Source organism: Xyrauchen texanus, chromosome 10, assembly GCF_025860055.1.
Source record: "Xyrauchen texanus isolate HMW12.3.18 chromosome 10, RBS_HiC_50CHRs, whole genome shotgun sequence".
Taxonomy (NCBI): Eukaryota; Metazoa; Chordata; class Actinopteri; order Cypriniformes; family Catostomidae; genus Xyrauchen; species Xyrauchen texanus.
Genome location: NC_068285.1, coordinates 12,479,284 through 12,499,870, shown reverse-complemented (window position 1 = coordinate 12,499,870; position 20,587 = coordinate 12,479,284). Strand labels below are relative to the sequence as shown.

Sequence of the window (20,587 nt, the reverse complement as noted above, 5' to 3'; positions counted from 1 at the left end):
GTATGGCCTATATATTTCTGCTAAAGAAAAAGCAGTAGATAGTAGTTTGTCATATAATATGTATGGCAATATACTCATATAATGTCATATAATAATATACGGCATTGCTCTGAAATAAAGGATGGTTATTTACTGCAGTAATGTTTTTTATTATTATTATTATTCATAAATTATATTATATATTATGTATTGTTTTGAAATAGTTTTGGTTTGTGAATGGCGCTTGGTCTGTGGTCTGTACAAGTTTCTCTTGTGAACAATGATGCACTTCCTGACTCCTCATGCATGACCTTACAACGAGTTTGCATCACCACCCTCATGAGCGCATGTCATAGTGATGTACATAAACAAAGACTTGTAGTCAAAAAGTATATAAGTGTATAAGTATTGAAGGCCTGAAATGAAATCCTAAAAATCTTAAACTCTGTTTTGATGAAGAAAGAAACTCAGGTCTATCTGTTTACCTGTTTGTACTTTCATTGTGGCAATAGTGTTGCCCTTAAGTGTAAATATTGTAAAATACATCACAGGAGATATTAGAATAATCAGAACCTGGGAGCATCTGTTCCAGTACAGGCAAGTCTGTGCTTGCGATGGGTGTGGCTGAGAACTTCCTCTGCGGTATTCGGAGCCAGAGGGCTAGGGAGGAAGGACACCCAGGGTCTGTGACTTGTGGACTTGACTGGGGGAGTAGAGTGCACGTCTTCACCTCAGGGGAGGGGAAAGGCACTATGCGCAAGCGATACACCAGGCCAGCTGTACCGCATTAGCAAATTCTATGTTTTCAGACCTGTCATACCACGGGACGAGACAGGCTCAACTTGGTGATTGTAAAATCTCGCGAAGGTATTGGGTGTTGCCCAGCCCGCCGCTCTGCAGATGTCTGCTAGAGAGGTTCCATTGGCCAGTGCCCACGAGGATGCCACACTCCTTGTAGAGTGTGCTCGAACCTGTAAGGGGGCGGGCACGGCCTGGGTCTGGTAGGCCAACGCAATGGTGTCCACGATCTAGTGGGCAAGCCTCTGTTTGGAGACAGCGTTCCCTTTCTGCTGTACACCAAAGTAGACAAAGAGCTGCTCAGAGTGTCTAAAGCTCTGCGTGCGATCCAAATAGGTGTGCAAAGCACGCACCGAACACAGCAACACTCATCCAGAGAGTGACCTTGTAAACAATAAAACAATTGATGTTACTCTTTGTGTCCCTCTGTTTGGTTTCTTTTGTCCCCTCGAGTTGTAGTTTGTTAATAGCATAGACATTTGTAGCAAATTTGTCTCGTTTCAATTTTGTTTTGTCCATATACACGTCCCTTTTGATATGCATTCCCCTTTCTGTGGTTTAAATACTCCCAAAAATTGAATCAGACAAGAGCTTGACTTGACGTCGACAAAGTGTACAACAGCATTGAGTTTGGTTTGCATTTCTGATTTTCACGAATATCACATGCAATGCTTCTGAATTGTTCCCTCGGTTTTAAATGAAGTTTTGAAATGGCAACATTGAGATTAGTAGACAAGTTCTTTCATATCCTGCAAATCAGATGTGCGTTGTTACATCCACGTAGGAATAAAGCGTAATCCAGGAAACATTTTCAGCCTTAACAGCAGGCCAGTTGAGAACTTTTTCCATACAAGCTGCTGTGATCTTTGTTTCATTGCCAAAAGGCTCCTGTAGGAGGGATTGGCTGTTTCAAAGCCTCTCTAACTCTCTTTAACTAATGTGTAAACAGCTTTGCACAAGGTATCTTTCCAGAAAATACAGGCAGCCCCCTTTAGTTGCACTTTTCTCTTCAACAGTGTTTAAAGATTGTTTTATATGTCATTAGCTAATTAAAGTTCAGATGAATTGTGTAATGTAAGCCTTAATGTGAATTAGTTATCTGTTAGTCATTTCAAGTGCCTTTGGCATTTGCTTGGTTTTGCAACATTGGCACGATGCAGAACGGAATCAACACTGGTTGTGCCAGATCTACAATCATGTTTGGGAAGATGTTTTTGGCTTGGTCCACTACTGTACACGTTGAATATGCCTCATTGAATACACTGATGAATACTTCCTTGATGAATATACAACAAACTATTACCCAATATTTCTTGCAAAGTGTCAAGGAAATGACCATAAAACACCACAAAAATATTCTCTCCTCAAGAGAATCAGGATGCTTTATTAAACATGCCTAATATACATTAACCTTGTACAGGCACAGTGATGTTAGTTGTGAATAGCAACGTTGGAAAAATAGCGTTCTCATTAAATAAATAAAAAAAAAAACAATACTGCTTGCAGAATAGGCCTATTAAAAAAATGAATTACAAATTGGACTGGGTTACAGACAGCAGGAAAGAACAATGCCATTGTTCTAAAAAATTTCCGGCGGCCGCACAATTGTTGGAGATTATTTAATGATAATATAAAGTTTAATGAAGAGATTTAATGATAATCTCGCATTCAGTTACAGGCTTCTCACCTGCACTGCGATATTTTTGCAGTGCACATTGATACTCCATGCCAACGGGTACCCTCACACCAAGAATGGCCCACATTCGCCCATAGGTGGCGCTACAGGCCACGCCCCCAATTCTTTTTATAAATAAAATAAAGTGATTGCATTTCCACCCCATTTGTCCAATTCTTCTGAAACTTGGTGTACATGCCTCATTTCTCATGGGGGAAAAAAAGCCTTAAGGACCCATAACTTCTGCCTCTTCCTGTACAGTGAAAATTTGGGAAAACCTACAAAACTCTTCTCCTGAACCGTAGCTCCAATTGACTTGAAATTTGGTACACATGTGTAGAATTGATGTCTTTGAAAACCTTATTAGCAAAAATGAATACGATACAAAATGGCTGAAAGGGGCGTGTTTATGTAAATGTCCACATTTTATAAAAATATATATATATGTGTCAATCAAATGTAATTTTAACTGATGGTTTTTCAAACCTAACATGCTTCAAGATGACATCACTCTGAAGTACTGCGCAAAGAATGGCCCACATTCGCCCTTAGGGGGCGCTACAGGCCATGCCCAAAATTAAAATTTTCTGGTCAAAAATTTTCTAATTTCGTACATTGATACTACAGGCCAACAGGAACCCACAAACACAAGAATGGCCCACATTCACCCTTAGGGGGTCGCTACAGACCATGCCCAAATGTCCCATTTTCAAAGTGATGTCATTTCCACCCCATGTGTCCAATTATTCTGAAACTTGGTGTACATGCCTCATTTCTCGTGGGGAACAAAAAACCTCAAGGACCCATAGTTTCCATCATGATAGATTTTCCTGTTCAGTGAAAATTTGGGAAAAGCTACAAAAATATATGCATGGAACGTTAATTACAACTTCCGGAATAATATAAGCCAGCTCAAAAACTTCAGGTGAAACGTCACTTGCTGTAGCGACATATTACATTTTCTGATTGTGTAAATAGCCTGTAAGGCGATATCAATCTTTTTTTTGTAACAGTTATTCACTTGTTTAAATAGATTATAAAAATAAGTGAACGAAATGAAAAAGACGTTTAAATTTCAGCATTGTGAGTGGACGACAGCTGAGCACTGTTGCGTCCCTCAGTGTTCATCCTCAGATAAATTCAATTCGGCTATTACGTTTTCAAACTTACCTCTCCGACGACCAACAATGCCCCCCATGGTGCTATAACCTTTGTTTCTCACCTCTTTGCTGGCTCAGTAAGTGACAAGCAGATCTTTGCAGGAATACTTACATTACTTAGGCAGGATATGGCAATAATGTTGGACAGAGGCTTTCTTAAGGATGATTGTGTGCCCTGTATAGTGTACAGGCCTGCATTTCTTTCTGGGAGAGTTCAGATGCCAGCACCAGAGGTCAGGGAGACCAAGGCTATTGCACATCTGAGAGTGCATGTTGAGCGCCTTATTCGCCATTTAAAGGAACACAAATTCTTTGACACGGTTATCCCTCTAAATATGTTTGGTAACATTAACCAGCTCTATGTAGTTGCATGCCTTCTGTTAAATTACCAGAGTGGCCCTCTTTAAAAGCTTTGTTTAAATAGATGCATCAAGACCAGTGCGCAGTTCTGTTTAGTATTTTAACTATTTTACTGTTGTTAGCTACTGTTTTGTTCAATAACAAAGTGAGAAATATGAAATTGTACATGCTTTTCTGCTCTGTGTATGTGTTTCTGGCCTTCCATGTGTGTTCAGTTGACCCCAGATGCAGGCTGCAGTGCGCACGATAGAGAGTCAATATATGTAGCAACTGCTGACCGTTTTTTCCTCTTTATCATGTTCCGCATACTTATTTCTGTTATCTGATTAAGGTCACACCCGTCCACAAGGTCAACCGGCTGGAACATCTGTATATGGCCTCTACACCCATTTTCTCCCCCTTGACCCTAGGCCTTATTACCACTTTCCCATTGGCTGCTTACTGTCTCATGAAAATATAAATGACATGCTTGCTCTAATAAACATTGAGTAGATTGAATACAGACCGACTGCGTGTTGTTCTTTCTTCTTCCTTCGCAAAGTCTCCAGAGACTCAGACTCACGACTGCACCTCACTGGGCACTAACATAGAAAGACGGGACCGGGGAATTGGAGATCGCGACTAGATCCAAAATATTCCTAACACATCTCTACAACTTCATACAGGGATCTGTATTTTCCCCTCATTTTCTGTTTCATGCTTCCATTGAATAAACCTACATTTGTTTGTAACTGCCTTTTTTAAAGGGCTCCCCAAAGCATTGTGTATTTTATTGTGGCCATTACAAACAGCATTTAAACAATACTATTTTTAGGTACTAATACATTATAACCTCAAACACTCACATAAATAACATTTATAGGAAAATATGTCATTTAATAAATTAATGATGACATGTTCAACTACATAACATAATTTGTATACATTCTATACTAGAATTCTGTTCTATTAGAATATATTTGTGGCAGATGACAATAGTGAGCACATGAAAACTGCTCAGAAATGTAATGAAAACCAAACTATTTGAACTTCGTAAAAAACGGTTTGAAAGTTAACCATGGACATTTTCAAGCCAACAGCATAGGTAGGTAAAAGTAAACGTAATCAACCTTTTGTTTGATTGTTTTTATGACTCTCCCATCTCTGAATATTCTTTGAATAAACAATTCAATAAATGCTATTCCCATTGTTGTTGTGGTGGAGCAGCTTCTCTCATTCACATGCACAACTGACATGTCTGGAAGGTCACATGTCTGGTCACAGGCCCCTTTGTACATGTTACTCCTGAAAATATACACAACAGAACAGTTAGACCAGCATGTATGTACTGTTTGTTATTATCATAAATGAATGATATGTCAAATTCTACTTCTGTGTTGTGTAGCTCTACGCTACAGGGATGTTGTGTGTGTATGTGTGTGTCTCTGTATGGACATTCAGTTCAATTAGAGGTTCATCTTAAGTCTAATAAAGACTAGTCTAAAAATACAAAGTACAAGTTTACATTTCCAGTACATATTTTAATTCATGTAGCAAAGACACTGCCCATGTCTACAGATTACCTGATCCCTTCAGCCAGTCTTCTCTCCTTGGGCCTAGCTGACAACAACACAATCTCATTTGTTGGACCAGGCTTAAAGCCCTGTCAAGAAATGTTGTACAATAACTTATTTACTTTGTGTAAAAAATGTTTAGCTCATATGATCACATTTTCATAAGGAAGGATGCTGCACGGAGCCTTGAAAGTTGATGCGATTTACGTGACATAACCAGGAAGAAGTGAGACACATGATGTTGAAAACATCACCTTTGTATTCAGTTCAACAACATTAATAATTTTGGGGTGGTGTTGCCTTTAATTTTCTCTAACACTGCACTTTTAATTGACCTACAGGATTTACAATTCAAAGTTTATTACAAGGTACATTTGAATGACAATGGCAGAAAAGTCACATTTATTATATGTAAATGTAATGTCATTTAATTCATTAAACTTTGGTTATAAAATAATTACCTGCCCTATCCAAGAGTCTTAACCAGTCAGATTCCACATAGGCTAAATCAAACATATTAATAAACACCAGCACGTCACAGACACTTAATAAACGTGTTTTCGTCAATATAGTAAGACTATCTTCTGCACTCAACAGGAGTCAGAAAGTCTTTCTGATATATGGATTTTAATCGCGGCTGGCTTGACCACAGTGACCTGCGTGCATATATAAACTATAAACAAATGTATAACGGTGAGTGATTTCAGACAAAGAAAGAAAAAAATACTTATATTGGTATTTGCCATTGCCAGCTTAGGAAGATGCTCATGGAAGTTTTTTTTTTGCCCATGTTCGCCAATGGAGAGGCAATATGGGATCAATTCCATGCCACATATATTTGCAAAAATATAAAGTATTGCAAAATAAAATAAAGTTTTGCAAAAGAAAAAAGTATTGAGCAAAAATAAAAAGAATTGTTTTTTTTTTTTAAACAAAAATTAAGTTTAATGGAGTTTAATTTTTTTTAGAAGACAACATACTCTGGTATAGACAATTACAATCTATAAGCTAAACATAAGAATCAATCAATAGTCCAATCAATTGAGAGAGAAAAACTGCAGATGCTGGCTATGTTAGCGAGTATGGCTAATAAATCCACCGCTTTAACTGATCTCTAACTTCTTTATCTGAAGCAAACGCTGTTAAAGCACATTTAATGCTAATACAAGGAAACAATCAACTTTATATACCTGAGATCCACCTGCATGCCTGTGCTCAGCCATGATGTTTGATCCGTGTCTCAAGCTAATGACGTAACTTCCAGGGAGGCATCACTGAGCCCATTGTACACGCCCCAATCCCCTGACTCCACCCCCACGTCAAAACAGTGCCATAAAGTGAAACGCACAGAAAAGTTAAGCGCAAAGGCAAAACGGTATCACGAGCTCACACGTGATGGAAATGCAGATTAAAAGGAGCGTTGCAAAGAAAAAGATGTGTGGCAAAATCATTGCTGCCTAAAAATCTGTTGCAGAGATAAAAAAGGATCAAAGTTCTTTAGTTTCTTTTACAACAGTCATTGATTTTTGCAATTAATTATATCTTGGTTTTTGCTATATTTTATTTATATTTTGCAATTCTTTATTTTTGTTTGCAAAACTTTCTTTTTTTCTCTCGATACTTTATTTTACGTTTGTGATACTTAATTTTTGTCTTTTGCAAAACTTTATTTTATTTTGCAGTACTTTATATTTTTGCAAATATATGTGGCATGGAATTGCTTCCATAGGAGGCACCCAAACTAGCTCTTCTGCCCGCCTGCTGCCTCTACAGATGCACAAATCACTTTTGCTCCATATTTTACACAGACAAGTGGTGCAAAAGGGAGAGCTCGTGTTTGAGACTCGTAGCGGCAGATTCAAGCAGTTGTAGTTTTTTTTGTGTTTGTGCGAGAAAAATATCAAAGAAAAAATAATATTTGTGAGAAAATATTCTACAAGTGTGCAACTCTCGTTGGATGAATTCACATACTGATTTCCGTAGAGCAATATCTGTCCGTGACTTCACATTTTTTGATGCGGGTTTGTGAATGTGTTTTGGACCATATTTACTGGAACAACTGTAGCAAAAATGTGAGCGTATGAGTTTCTTAATTTGTGATACACAGATTAGATACTCATAGAGACTGATACTCATCTCTAACAACGGACACTACATCACGCTCTCTTTGGATACTTCACCACACATATTCACAAGGGTGACCCCTAGGGGTATGTAGTCCAATTGCAGGCTATTATTGGCCTGGTCACACAAGGATAAATCATCAGAAGAATCCAGAGTAAAAACCATTGGTGAGGTTTGGGTGTACAGGAACCGACAAATGGTCATAGAGCTCAAGAACAAGGTGACGGAGCGAAGTCGCAGTCTATTGAAGGCAATCATCTTTAAACCCGTTATGTTCCAGTATATACTCGAATATAGGCTACAATATATATCGTAATGACCGGCCCCTTTAATTTGTTTTGCTTTACATCTCTACTGGAGGTGCGCATAAGGTGCGCAAGGGGATTTCACGTGTTTTACACAAGCTCACACAAATAAGCTCTAATTATCATTAAAAAATGTAAATATTTTGTGTTTTAGCAACCCTTTGGAAAGCGGAGCGAGGTATGTTATGTTTTGTATTTCATGATAATTTCATAGTGCTTTTGATTTCTTATTTCGGGCATAATATTTGTAATTAAACTTTGGCTAATAATGTTTCTTATGCTGTGAACGCTTCATTTCATATTGTGAATGTGTATTTAATTTCTTTTATTCTTTATTTGTCTTTCTGTGTCGTTTTACGGTGCTTTACGATGTTTTTGAGGAGATTTGAAGTGCTGTGATATGATATATGATATGATATATATATATATATATATATATATATATATATATATGTATATATATATGTATGTAAAAAGTCATTGAGTGACAGTAAACACTGTGTGAATTTTAACAATACAAAAAGAGGGGACTAGTAGGTTATTACATTAAAACACAATGGATGCAATATTAATAATAAAGAATTAAAACAAAGAAAATAAAGAAACCATTTTTTTTCAAGTATGTTAAAGCACCTACCCAATCGATCAGATTGGGTAGGTGGGTAGATTGGGTTTCCTCATTTCTTGCCGAGTCCATCCGGTTATGAAATACCACAGTTACGAATAAGATATTTAGCGCTATACAGGTTTTTCTTTATCCGTTGTCATCTGACTCCTCACAGCAAATGGGATTTATGTCTATCATCACTCATGAAGTTAGACCGGTTTTACACGATCACTTCTGTATGCTGCCACAAATGCAGTTACCACTGTTAAAAGTATTACATACCTCCACCAAGCCCACCCCATCCCAACAAATAATCGCCAATCGTTTCTGGCATTAAATATAAAAACATAACAATTGCGAACTCTCATAAAGAAATGTTATAAACTATATTGTTTAGAATCGCACGTCATTGAAACTAGTTTGACGTCAACTCCGAACCGGTTTCCATTGACATTTGATTGACGTACCCAGAAGCTTCAATTTTATTAGCTTTAATTAACGAAATATGAAATCATGTTTAAAATACAATCGGAGCTATTATGGCTAATTTAAAGCACTATTAAATGACTAATGTATGATATAGCCTGTGTACAAATAAAACAGCAAAACCCAAGTGACTCAGAGCAGATGAATCAAGAAATACAGAACTGCGGTTTGTTTATAAAGTTGCGCAATTCAATCCAGTCGACTGTAAAGCGTTGACCATGCTAAATGACTTCATAAAGTGTGACCACACTTTAATTTGTTAATTATTTTTAGAAAGTCGTTCATTCATGAAACTGACGATGAAAACGACTATTCTTAATTTTATGATTCATAAAACAATCAAATGAATAATAAATGATGATGATAATAATAATAATAATAGGCTAATAATAATAATATGATAATAATGGTAAAATTGTACCCACACTATATCACTGAAAATGATGCCCCTTGTAAAGATCAACGCCCGTTTCTCCGCACTGGCGAGTTCAAAGGAATCTGAAACCCTCTTGCACAATCCTGAATTGATCATATATACAGACATACAGACAGCGCAGGATCCATTCCACAGTCGGACTCTTTCGCGGGAAAAAGGCTTTTCTGAAAAGTGAGTTTACCTTTCTTCTTTCTTTCACTCTTCTCAGTAAATGCAGTATCATTCAGTTATCGAAGCATTTTTTTTTTCGCTTTAGATGCTCAGAGTAACTTTTGTAAACTAAAAGTACATTAAAAATAAATAAATAATCCAGTGTTGTCTGAAGGTAGCACGACAATATCGAACTCGTTTATTTGTAAATGCATTTACTGTGAATTAATTCAATTATTGTTATTATTGTTTGTAATACAAATGTAAGATTGATTAAAAAAAAAAACACATTTCTGTCAAACATTTAATTTATTTGTTTAGAAGCGAAACATTTCCATACCCAACAGACTCCTTTAGCCCATTCTCCCTCTCTTTCGCGTCTTATTATTATGAATAAAGAAGAGTTGTGGGATAAAACAATTAATAAATATATATATATATGTTTTATGCTCATCTGGAATGTCCTAAAAGACGTTTCCTCTGATGTCAATGAGACATTCAAAGGACGCCTTTGAGACGTTTATGATGACATATGCTATTTATACTGTTAATCTGATCTTCTTAAGACGTTTAACATAATTTATAGCGATGGTTTCCAGATGAAAAGATCTGAAAAAATCATCTCGAGATTAGGTACCCCTGACAACACATGTAGACTAGCCTTCATCTCCCAGACGTCTTTGATGTGTTTGATTACATCTGGAAGACTTAGGCTATTTTTTTCGTTGTTTGCTCATCTGCAATAGCCACCATTCATTTGCATAGACCCACGGAGCTGAAATCTTCTTCTAAAAATCTTCTTTTGTGTTCTGAAGAAGAAGAAGAAAAAGTCATACACATCTGGGATGGCATGTTTAGCATATTAAAAACAAAATATTCTATGCGCATTCAAATATTAATTAAAAGTTTAATGGTATTTTAATCAGTTAATTGCCAAATGTTATGGTGACAGTTAGGCTATAAAGTTAAAATAAAAAAATATATATAAGCAAGGACAAAAAAAGACATGATAATATTCCATGACCAGGATAACAAACGTAGGTCCTACATCTCTGATATGTCTGTTTTGGAATGTTCATCTGAGAAGCGTCACAATCTAATTATCAAAGACAGTTGTGTGGTCATGACTTATGACCTATTGTTAAAAGTTACCATGTCCCTCCCTACAAGGTGTTGTTTGGCAGCTGTCGGAACATAGAAAACGCAGCCTTCCACTTTATAATAGTACTGTAATTATTGCCCATATTTTTCATATGCAGTTTGACTGAAGGACTTCGGACTTTGTACTTCATTCTTTTGAGAACAAGTGGAATGTAAACTTTCTAATGACAGTTGTGCAACACTAGTATTGATAGAATAATATGTCTAAAATAATTAACCGTTCTTTAAATAATTTCGCTTGATTTTTATTTGTAAGCCTATCTTGCTTTAAAACAGAGTGTGATATGCAAAGACCTGCTGAAATGCTAGCCCTTATAATGCCAAGCCCAGTCACTAATATAGTCGATCGCTTGCCTTCGTGTATCTATAGCATGAATTCAGGCTTTAGTTCTCGTTATTTATTGTCTGAAGTAACACTTTACCTTTACATGATACGCAAAACCAACACTTAACTGTGGTTAATTCCCCGCAGAAACTGTACAAGTTTCATTCCCATTGAGACAACACAAACCCAACTGACACTGATTTTTAGCACCGCCCCTTTTCAGCAAACACTTTCAGGAATCCCTAATCCAAGACCAAAATTATCAACTGTGCACTGTAAAAGAAAATCCTGTTGTATTTACAAAAAAAAACAAAAAAAAACAAACAAAAAAAAAAAAATCAGGCAGCTGTGGTTACCAGAATAATTATGTAGAAAATACAGTTAAAATGTAAATCACTTTACAGAACAACCTGTACATTTTTACAGTTTAAGATGGTTGTAACACACGCTGGCACTGTAAAAAAATACATAAAATAAATTCTGTTAAATTTACAGTAAAAATAAATTTCATAAATATGCTTCTGAAACTGTCAAAATATGTTGTTTACATTATAAGGTATTTGTTAATCACCATAGTAACTACAGAAGGTCACATGATGACATGAAGTTCATCAGTAATGGCTCTTCCAAGAGACCAATAAACTTATAAAGACACTCACACAAACACTAAACACCGTCATGGTAACACATGTGAGATTTAAATAATGCAGTAAACATGACCTAAACTACATTAAATAAAACACAGAACACCCCAGTGTACATAACTGATATTAAAAATATGATGAAACATAACTATTCCCATAAAATATAATGAAATGTAATGGATCAAGCAGGGAATTGTGGGAACGCCCGATTACTGTTTTTGACTGTAATTTTAACAATAATTTAATGTAAAAAAGTACATGTACTCTCCTGTTCTTTTTACCATTAATTATACAGGAAAATCTTACTTTTTACATTAAATTTTTACATCATATTATTGTAAAAACTACCGTATTGTCTTTATATTAAAACATTTTACTGTATATTTTACAGTTCATATTTGTTAATCAATTTACATTTTATTTCTGTAGCATTTTTACAGTATTTTACTGTTAAAATTACTGACATTTTTTTACAGTGTATGTAACTCCTACAGATTTCAAGCCAACCAAACTCGGCACAGTCCTTCAGACTGTTCTGACATATTGTGCTATGTCTTTTCTACCTGATCAGAATAACTGTTTTCGCACAGAGGATGATCAAACTCTGAAGCACATAGACTTACATTGACGGCAGTGGTGTAGTAAAGACTGTTAGTTTAAGACAAGGCATTTTCAAGCCTACATCAAAGTTCATCTTGACAAACTTTGCCTAACTTGTTGTTCACTGATAATTGTTAAATATTGTTCTTGTCATTTTTCATATTGTACATTTTTATTTTTATTCAGATTTTCAAAGCTGATCTCATGAAATGAGTTCAAAAGTACCAGTCGAATCAACTGATGATTCTGCAACCTAAACTTCAATAAACAATCCAAACCGACTCAACATCAGATATCAGAATCCCATCAGATTTTAAAATGCACCTTTGTAAACAAAGGAAGGTTTACCTTGTGGTTCTGCTGAGCTTCATTGGCATCTTTATGGTGACAATACATAAAGAACCTTATGAAAAAATAATTTACTTAGTCAACAATACCTTGGCAGAGCGGTTCTTTCGTGAAGAACCCTGTGCATGTATGGAACGATGTTTGACGGCAAGCGACGATGAGTGGTTTATGGAAGTCTTCAGAGAAGATATTCCACCTCTTCTCTCTCTTGAAAACAGCAAGCTGTCTGGCGATATCTTTAAATGGTGGCAGGTAGAGTGCAGCACATTCCAAACATTTTATACATATCTTTGTTAAAAAGAACAAAAATGAAGAATAATTCGTTTAAAAATAAAAAAATAACATCAATAGTTCAGTACTTTCAAATTTGACAATTTCTGAATCTGTATAATGACATGTCTAATTATTTTAATGTTAATTAACTAGTGATCCATTGAGTATTAGGTAATGATTCTTAAGGTGATTAATGAAAGTTATAATAAAGTGTCTGTTCCAAAACCTAGTGAGCTGCCTCTGGAGGCGTGCTCCTGACGCCAAGGCTGAAGGTCCCTTAATTACATGGCCTCCTAAGATTTAGTTTGTTAGCCAAATTCTAAGGTAGCATCATATGTAATCCTTTCCCAGGTAGGCAATCCCAGAATGCACTCTAATGAGCTCAGTGGAAAAATTGAGCTGTTCAGCCATGATGTCAATTCACAAGGGAACTTTGAGTGCTAATTCGACATGGGTTCCCCCTGGAATTCTCAGTTTAGATTTATATTTACATTTATGCATTTGGCAGACACTTTTATCCAAAGTGACTTACAGAGCCCTTATTACAGGAACAATCCCCCTGGAGCAACCTGGAGTTAAGTGTCTTGCTCAAGGACACAATGGTGGTGGCTGTGGGGAACGAACCAACAACCTTCTGCTTAACAATTTAGTGCTTTAGCCCACTACACCACCACTCCTATACTTGGACGTTTTGTTCTACAACATAAATTAGACACAGTCATACCACAAACGTGAATTTTTGCAAACAAGTTGCTAATTAAGGAATACAACTACAACACAAATGTGAGACAGAAAAAAGTTGTGGTCCATATCTAGCTTCTACAACATACTTGATTATTCTCTTCTGGGTTTTTGGACTACAACCTGAACATTTACATTTATGCATTTGGCAGACGCTTTTATCCAAAGCGACTTACAGTGCACTTATTACAGGGACAATCCCCTGTTAATCCAAGATATGTTTACAACAATCCATTCAATACAGAAAATTATTGTTTAAAATGTTAAACCTGGAGTTAAGTGCCTTGCTCAAGGACACAATGGTGGTGGGGATTGAACCAGCGACCTTCTGATTAACAGTTATGTGCTTTAGCCCACTACGCCACCACCACTCCTACGCTGAACAGCTCTATGGTGAGACGAAGCGAGATAATCCAAGATATGTTTACAACAATCCATTCAATACAGAAAATTATTGTTTAAAATGTTTTGAAATAATTAAAAAAGTACTACTTATGTGTGTTATGTAAGGGATAATGTAGAGTAAGCTGGTTGTTATCACAAAATAAACCCAGACAGGGGGATCAGGTCTTTTATCAGTTGCTGCTTGGAGTTGCTTCTTAAGAACAGCATCTTTTACCAGTCTCCATTTCATTGAGGATGCTGTCATAGAAGGCAACTGGCTACATTGGCTGGAGAAAACAAGGCAGCTCCCTAAGTTTTGATTCAGACCCAAAGTGTTACCTTTCATTTTCACATCTCCTCCTCCTATGATGATTTCTTGTCACCACAATGACGTCAGATTCACTCTGTATCCGTCTACAGCGTCTACAGTCTAATAGTCAGGCTAATTACTCTCAAGTGATTGAGGAGCTGTTTGCCATCATTCCTGGAGAAGAGCACTACAGAGACAGCGGCCCACATCGCTGTCGAACTTGTGCTGTGGTGGGGAACTCTGGCAACCTTATAGGATCACACTATGGTCCTCTTATAGACAACAATGATTTCGTAATGAGGTAAAATCTTGCACAAAGTAATCGCAAAGATAATTTTGTTAGATAACGTAATAAGCACTAAGCATTACATTTCCTTCAGAATGAATAAGGCACCAATTGAAGGCTTTGAAAATGACGTGGGATTCAGGACGACCCACCGGATCATGTACCCAGAAAGTGCCGTCCATCTAGACAACTCCACCCATCTGGTGCTGTTTCCCTTCAAAATACTGGATATCCAGTGGATCACCAGTGCTCTATCCACTGGAACTATCAAACGGTCAGTGAACACACTTATGGCACTTTTCCACTTCACGTTATGGTTCGACTTGACTCAACACTGCTCACTTTACTTTTCTGAGCTTGCTTTTCCACTGCAGTTTAGTGCCGCCTCAACGTGGGTGGGATTATAGGCTGATCATCATAGTTGCGCTGCCTCTACTGCCGTCACATCATCACGCGACAAACATTACTGACCATAAACAATAACACGACTGCTAGCTGTTAGCTACTAGCTAATTTTTGCTGCATAAAGCAGTTGTTGCATGGTCATTTTACACAAGTGTAACAGTTAAATTGGCCTGGTTGTTTCAGAAGCAAGCTTTCCAGTAGCTGGTCAACTAAAGAAAGTGAAGCTTTCAAGCAGAATATAGAGTTAACGTAACAAAATTTACCATCGTGGACTCCAACAACACAGTGGCCGCGTTCAGGGCACTCTCCCTCCCATTGCTCACCGGTCTATTGCCATAGATAGCCATTTGGTCGAACCACTTCCACTGTCTTCTGTTTGAACCACTCCAGCTGTTGTGGTCCTTGATGGTTCTGTAGTCACTTTTATTTATTTATTTACTTTTCCCTACACCGTTGGTAGGTCCGTTGATAGCCTTGACACTTCCTGAAATACTTTTTCATTTAGTTTGTCACTAACAAGAGGAATGTCTGCACCTCGTTTATTGACCACGGCATGGTTTTGCGCACAGCCATTTTTTTTTTACAATTCTAAAGTCGCGTGAACAAATGATACTGCTATCACTGTTGCTAACTTTATAACTAGAGGGTTGATGTCCCGTGCCGGAAATCCAGCGACTCTGGTAGTGACGATTCTCTCTGACCAATCAGTGATCTGCAGGGTTTTGACATCACATTTAGTGTTGGCTGGGCTCTCTTGGAACCTTGACCGAGGTGGTACTAAAAAAAGTTCCAAGGACCAGGTACTACCCCCAAAAACCGAGCAGAGTCAAGTCGACCTGTACCTTGCAGTGGAAAGGCCCCATTACACACACACACACACACACACACACACACACGCCGCACACGCACACGCACACACACAATAGAATTGATACAAATGTATTCAATGAATCTTTACTAATAAATTAAAGTCTTGCATGACGCATTTACATATATTTTGGCCCAAAAAAGTATTTGGACACTTTCTGACTGACAAATATTAGTGAAACGTGTTTAGAGTTAATGTTCTGAACTCTGTCTGTAGTTACTCTGCTACGACATCTTTGTGGGAACTGACTTCTTTCTGTACATCCACTAAAAATAGTAAATAGACGAGGAAAGGGAAGTTTGAAATGCCTCTTGCTTTATACTTTGTTATCTAGTGCAATGAAATACATTTTTCAAGTTTAGCCAAGTGTCCAAATACATGTTGGGGCCACTGTACTGTATATTGTTCATTTGTTGTACAGCAGGATATAGGTATATACAGTATTTCTTGGAATGTTTTGAACCTTTACTAATTTGTTCATTTCTCAACAGAACACGGTTTAAGGTTATAGACAAGATACAAGCCAACAAGGACTATGTAAGATCACACAATGCCTTTTTTTAAACAAATAAACAGTTTCATTGTGATTTAATATAACAATCCTGAACAGCAGGCAGGTCATTTAAAGACATTTGAATTGACCCTCAAGGCTTTGTGCCTCCAAAAAACTGTTGCCCTCTGCCATTTCTATGAGAAGCATTTGCTTTTTCTAATGAGAGGCTATGGGATTAGTGTGCGTTTGAGTAGTTTTAATCAGAATTGTATAGAAATGATCCAAAATATGTAAAAAAACCCCAAAAACCATTGTAATAGTGACACGAGGTACCTTAGAGGATACACAGTATTTTTTTTCTTTTTTTAAATATGTAAAATAAATCCTAAATAGAGCATGATATGTATTAAACTATGTGTCAGGCCACATTCCCATATGAACCCCAAAAAGGACACCTACTGTAGCTAAATTTGTAGGTAAAGTTTGACACGACAAATTATGTCAAGACAAACTTTAATGTTGGCTTGACAAAGCCTTGTCAAGTGTAAGGTGTGTGCTTTGTGTCACTGCTTACTTATAATTTGTCCATGCATTCTTAGCGGCACTCATATAACTTGTAGTTAGTTAGAAATGTTTGGCTTAAAGTTGCACTCAGTAATTTGTGGTTGATGTTATTATTTATGTTGTTATTATAGGTGATGGTTATGCACCCTGCTTTCATGCATTATGTGCACAATTCCTGGCTGAAGAGCAAGTCTCCGAAAGCTTATCCATCCACGGGTTTTCTTGCACTAATGTTTGCACTACATGTCTGTGATGAGGTAAATCTTTTTACTCATTTTTGGCCAAAATTTTATCCAGAGATAGAATTAGCAAGTCCGGGTTTAAAACGATGCAGGTTTAAAATGATATGAGGGTGAGTGTATGATGACATTGTGCTATGGACTAATGTAAAGTACTCTTGTGGATTGTTCTTCATCTGGTTAGGTCAACGTGTTCGGTTTTGGTGCAAACAGTAAAGGGATTTGGCACCACTATTTTGAAAAGATTCCCAAGACGTTCAGACACACTGGAAAACACAGAGGAGGAGCCGAGTACAGTATCATCTTAAAACTTCACCAAAAGAATAAAATCACTCTTTACCCTGGGTGGTGAGAAGGATTATATGAGTTTGAGTCTGTATGTTTAATAAAATTAACTTATTTACTGTATTTATGTACTGGCATTACCTGTTCTGTTGTTTTTCTCTTCACTATAAAAAAAAAAAATCACTATCCTAAACAAAGATTTATTGAATGTTCCCATGTTCACATTACAAAAAAAAAGAAAAAATCAATCAATGAATGGTAAATGGTCTGCACTTATATTGCACCTTTTTGGTATTCAAAGCACTTTACACTGTGACTCATTCACCCATTCATACACCAATGGCAGCAGAGCTGCCATGCAAGGTGCTAGCCTGCCATTGGGAGCAACTTGGGGTTCAGTGTCTTGCCCAAAGACACTTCAGCATGTGGAGTCATGGGGCCAGGATTCAAACCACCAACCCTGCGATAAGTGGCTGACCCACTCTACCAACTGAGCCACAGCCGCCCATATTCACACGACAGGTTCTTGTATGGCACATTTCAATGATGAAAAAAAGTGTCATATCATACATTTGTGTTGGGACACATTCAGAATTTTTGTTTGGTTTACTGTAACTGGGCAGGGGATTTCCATTATGGTGAAGAGAGATATTTATTACTCTCTCAACTGAGCATTTGCTGTATTATTTACTGCTTCCCACCAGCATGTATTGTGCATGCTAACTGTACAATCACTCTCACTAGCTTGTACAGTATATACAGGAATAAAATATTTATTTGAGTTACTTTGACATGTCAAATTATGATTTCCCAATTCAGTTAGGTTCCCGCTTCAGAATGTATGAGTTGAGATTTCAGAGTAATTTTAAGCTAAGAAAACTAATTTCAAACACGTGGCACCCTGTCTACGTTTGAATCACATTCAGCCAAATAATTGTATTTTGTATTTTTTTGAGTGTATACATCTATTTGATATATTTTGCATTATATTTACGCAAACTCTTACAAAACTTATTGTGGTTGCATCTGTAAATGGTTGCACATATATGAATGTTTACATATACAGTAGCACAATTTTTAAATGAAGAAACAATGTTTTCCAAACTGTAATCTCTGTCTTTAAGAACAACAGAAACCATTTAAACTTTGAACTTGACATTGAAGACACTGTTCAGAAAGGAGCATGTTTAATATTGCACGCAAACAGAAAATACACAATCCATTATTGATATTGTACCTGCCTCAATCCCTTGTTGGCCTTGCAATGCCCAAGGGTAATTGGCTGCCAAAGGCCATTGGCCCCCAGAAAGCACCAAGGAGGCACGGTGAAGCCCCTGAAGTGACAGTGGGAACGTAACTGGCCCAGCCATGCACTAGCACACCCTCATTTGTCCCGATAGTGGAAACACGGCTAATGTTTACTAATATACAGAAGATTTCCCAATGCTATATATAAAGTCCCATTGGGCCTTGCTCATCATTCACTTAGTGATAGTACAATGGCCAAGTGGTTCTCTGTGCCTAGGGCTCTTGATCACATCTTTGATCATTACACTATATTACTTGCCCTGATTCATTTAAAATTAAAAGTCTTGTTTTTGTTATCTTCCCCAGTCATTTTTGACCGGGAACACCTCAAATGTGACTTAAAGCCATTTTTTTTTTTTTTTTTTACAAAATACAAAACCATCTTCCCTGTTAAACATTAAAACAAACTAGTGTGTAATTTTTATAGCACAGGTGTTTTCTTATGGTATTTAATTTAGTCAAAATAATCCATAATGAATGTGTTTTTTCACTCATAAATTAGGTTCATAAGCTCAGGTCAATGAGGCCTATGATCAATAAGTTCCCAATTGAAATAAAGCAAGTTGACAAAATGATATAATTCAATATGTGGTGATAATATAGCATAATGAGTTATTAATAAGCAATTTTAATAGGTTGGTCATTTTTGACCGGGAAAACCAAATTAGGTAAAACAATTTAAAGACAGCACAAGGGTTACATTTTTATAAATGGTTTCATTATTTGCAAAAATAAAGGAAATATCATGTTATAAACAGAGCGCAGTGTTTTTGACTGAGAGCAGCACAAGAATAGACACCCACCACATGCGCTCATGGAGTCTGTGTAAGACCAGTGAGGTGTGCTGAACTTAAATAAGCCTAATTGCACTGCCAAATGCACAGATAAGGTAAGATACTGCTTGTTGGCTGCTCTCAAACACTCACATCTGTGTGTACATTATGTCTGCATGTGCTGTAAAGAGTGCTAATGCCGAGTCAGGGCCATGGCTAGTTGGGTGAAAGGTGGTAACGATTCTGGGGGCCCAATAGACCAGGAGGGCCCATAACAAGTTAAAAACTGTATTATTTTAATTACACGTTAATATATTTAGTCAGGGACCCAGAGCTCCTTGCTACGGCCCTGTGCTGAGTTGCCTCCCATCCAGGATTTTCTGGCATTGTCCCGTTTTTATAATATAAATGAAAAATGACAAAATGTCACAGAAGATTAAAATTTTCCTGACGTGTTCACCCGTATGAGCACTTGATTATGTGACCACTATTTAAGAAGGACGTGCTCTCCTAAACTGTTCTCTTATATGAATCTTTAGAAAGTCTGATTCATTTAAGGGAATCAGTTCATTTGTACGATTCATGCATATGAAGCTCTTCTAAACTGTCCTCTCCCTCTCATATGAAGCATTGGGAAGTTTGATTCATTTAAGGGAATCAGTTCATTTGGACGATTCATGCATATGAAGCTCTCCTAAACTGTCCTCTCCCTCTCATATGCTCTGTTACGTATACCTTGTCTTGTTTCACCGTTGCCCTTTGTTTACCATTTTTGTCACCTTTGTAGTTCCTTAGTTTTCACTTTTGTCCATTTTGTAGCTCCACAGTCCCTGTGGAGCTCCACAGTCCCTGTTAGCGTTCGTGTTCTCCGTTCATTGTTTTCACCTTTTTGGTGAAATTTGCCATTGTTTTCTGTTTATCACCTTGTTATCTTGTTTTGAGTTCTG

General features: G+C 37.0%; 1 protein-coding gene across 2 annotated transcripts in view; it reads left to right on the top strand.

The window, feature by feature from the left end:
* The window catches only part of LOC127650935 (CMP-N-acetylneuraminate-beta-galactosamide-alpha-2,3-sialyltransferase 2-like), a 43,439-nt gene extending 24,533 nt beyond the window's left edge, over positions 1-18,906 (top strand). The window contains exons 1-7 of one of the 2 annotated variants that reach the window (XM_052136598.1): positions 9,585-9,654; positions 12,550-12,963; positions 14,530-14,720; positions 14,800-14,979; positions 16,470-16,515; positions 17,167-17,292; positions 17,459-18,906. In XM_052136598.1, the coding sequence (XP_051992558.1) occupies positions 12,682-12,963; positions 14,530-14,720; positions 14,800-14,979; positions 16,470-16,515; positions 17,167-17,292; positions 17,459-17,626 (993 nt within the window). In that variant the 5' untranslated portion in view covers positions 9,585-9,654; positions 12,550-12,681 and the 3' untranslated portion in view covers positions 17,627-18,906. Of the gene's footprint in view, positions 1-9,584; positions 9,655-12,549; positions 12,964-14,529; positions 14,721-14,799; positions 14,980-16,469; positions 16,516-17,166; positions 17,293-17,458 lie in introns of those variants that run through there. The other variant, XM_052136599.1, reaches the window with a different exon arrangement.
* Positions 18,907-20,587: the final 1,681 nt, after the last annotated feature.